We start from the raw sequence: 2,500 nt of genomic DNA, 5'->3' as shown, positions 1-2,500 counted from the left end.
AGGCTGGCGCGTCGCGGGCTGCTGGGCATGCTGGCGGTCACCGTGACGTCCGGCGGGCGCTCCAGCGAGGGCATGCTGCGGCGGGCGTGCAGGCGGCGCGAAGCGAGAGGGCCGGGGGGGGGTGCGGAGCGCCGTCCAGCCGGTAGAGCCGCAACGGCAACGGGAGTAAGCCTCCGAGCCGTTAGCGGCGAGCGATGCCTACTCTGGCGGGGAGGAGGGTCGCCCGCGGGCGTCGGGCGTCGCGCGGGCAGGGCGAGGCGGCGGCCCAGCCGAGGAGACGAGGGCATGCTGGACGCTCCGCTGGGGCCGCGTCGGGGCAGCGCCAGCCGTCCCTCCACCCCGCCGTCGGCGACCCGGCTCATCACATGGACAACAGCGACCCCCGCCTGACGCCCGGCCCTCCCCACATCAGCAGGCTGTCCTGCGACTGGTGGCGCGCCCGCCGCTGTCCCGAGCGGAGAGAGGGGGCGCTGGGGGCCGAGGCGGGGACCTGCACGGAGAGGGGCGGGCGCTCCTGCAGCGCTGCGCTGTGATTGGACGAGAGCGGGCTGGGAGGCGGGGACAGGCTGGCGCGGAGGCTGGCCTCCAGGGCGCACTTGCGGCGTTGCAGGCTGTCCAGCAGCTCCTGAAGCTCCGCCTTGGACCGCGTGCCGCTGCCGCCACGCCCACTGGACACACCTCCCACCGCACTGCCGTTAGAGTGCTCCAGCTTCACCGAGTCTGCACACACACACACACACACACACACAGGAACACAAACATGCACATGATGAATTTCTAAAAGGGATAAACTCAATTCAATTCAAATACACAGCCAATGATATAAACCCAAACAAAATCACACACACACACACACACACAACATGTAGTCATCATCATTCAAATACAATTATAATGATATATGGATCAGATAGAGATAGATAGATAGATAAATAGATAGATACTTTATTGATCCCCAAGGGGAAATTCAAGATCAATGTAAACACACACACACACACACACACAAATAGCAGTTTATTAATATTCCTTAATTCCACTCTAGTTTGATGGAACACACCAGTGCGATTAATTACAGTAATTAATTACTGTACAGGTGCAGGCCATGGGAAGGTAGCCATGGTGATGGAGTGGAATAGACGCTCCGAGACCGCACTGGTGCTTAATTACAGCACAGGTGCAGGCCATGGGAATGTAGCCATGGTGATGACCGCACTGGTACATCTGATCTCCTGTCTGACCACTTCTCCTCAACCTCAGACTAAAAGCCAACATCAGGCACGATTTCAGCCACCAAAATCTGTGTGTGTGACTGTGGTGTGTGTGTGTGACTGTGGGTGTGGGTGTGTGACTGTGTGTGTGTGTGTATGACTGTAGATGTGTGACTGTGTGTGTGTGTGTGTGACTGTAGATGTGTGACTGTGTGTGTGTGTGTGTGTGTGTGTTTGACTGTGGGTGGGTCAGTATGCATGCCTGCGTGCATGTTCATTTCTTTGAATGTCAATGTGTGTGTGTGTGTGTGTGTGTGTGTGTGTGTGGGGGTTGGGAGTATGTGGGTGGGTCAGTATGCGTATGTGCGTTGCAGGTTTGGAGTGGTTTGCTGAGACTGCTTCAACAACACCTAATCTCTCCCTACAGATGGCAAACGCCTGAATCAACACACCAGACCTCACACACACACACACACACACACACACACACACATACACACACCAGACCTTACAAAAACAACACAGGCTCAGTAAACTTGAAGAATGCTGTTCGGAACAAAATAATAGAAATATTTCACTTTCTGTGGATCATTGCAAAAAGTCTTGTAGACTGTGGTAAATTACAAGTGAGAACCTCAAAACCAAAACCTGAATCTGCACCTTCAAAACTCACCATGAAAGCAGAATACAGTTTTAGATGATACTTTATGAATTCAGTTTTAGATGATACTTTATGAATACAGTTTTAGATGATTACTTTATGAATACAGTTTTAGATGATACTTTATGAATACAGCTTTATACTACACATTAACATACAGACTAAAACATAGACGTTCCTACAACACTGGTCACTTGCAAAAGGGAAACAGGAGTGAATCCCAACCCCATACCACCCCATAATATACCACCCCATAATATACCATCCCATAATATGCCACCCCATAATATGCCAGCCCATAATATGCCAGCCCATAATATACCATCCCATAATATACCATCCCATAATATGCCACCCCATAATATGCCATCCCATAAGGAGGACTGTGGCTCTATATTTAGAGGAAGAAAATGAAAGTGTGTGAAAACCCTGAAAGGTGGTCAGCTAGAGTGTGTGTGTGTGTGTGTGTGGAAGTCTTGCGATGCCTGTGACTGTGTGAGTGTATATGTGTGTGTCTGCATGTGTGTGTGTGTGTGCATGTCTGTGGTAGTGATGGGGGTTCAGACACAGAATCGTACTCACAGCCAGATGGGGCTAAGATTCAAGAGAGAGAGAGTGTGTGTGTGTGTGT

The 2,500-nt window shown here is 51.7% G+C and overlaps 1 protein-coding gene across 1 annotated transcript in view; it reads right to left on the bottom strand.

Annotated features, from left to right (window-relative positions):
• The window catches only part of LOC125285563 (pleckstrin homology-like domain family B member 2), a 41,787-nt gene that overhangs the window by 35,034 nt on the left and 4,253 nt on the right, over positions 1-2,500 (bottom strand). Inside the window, 2 exon segments of the mRNA XM_048230086.1 lie at positions 1-357; positions 408-720. The exon segment at positions 1-357 is cut by the window's left edge and continues 229 nt beyond it. Of these exon segments, the coding sequence (XP_048086043.1) occupies positions 1-357; positions 408-720 (670 nt within the window).

Source organism: Alosa alosa, chromosome 2 (assembly GCF_017589495.1).
Source record: "Alosa alosa isolate M-15738 ecotype Scorff River chromosome 2, AALO_Geno_1.1, whole genome shotgun sequence".
In the NCBI taxonomy this organism is placed as follows: domain Eukaryota; kingdom Metazoa; phylum Chordata; class Actinopteri; order Clupeiformes; family Clupeidae; genus Alosa; species Alosa alosa.
Note: the sequence above shows the minus strand (reverse complement) of the source record. Positions and strands in the feature narration are given on the sequence as shown.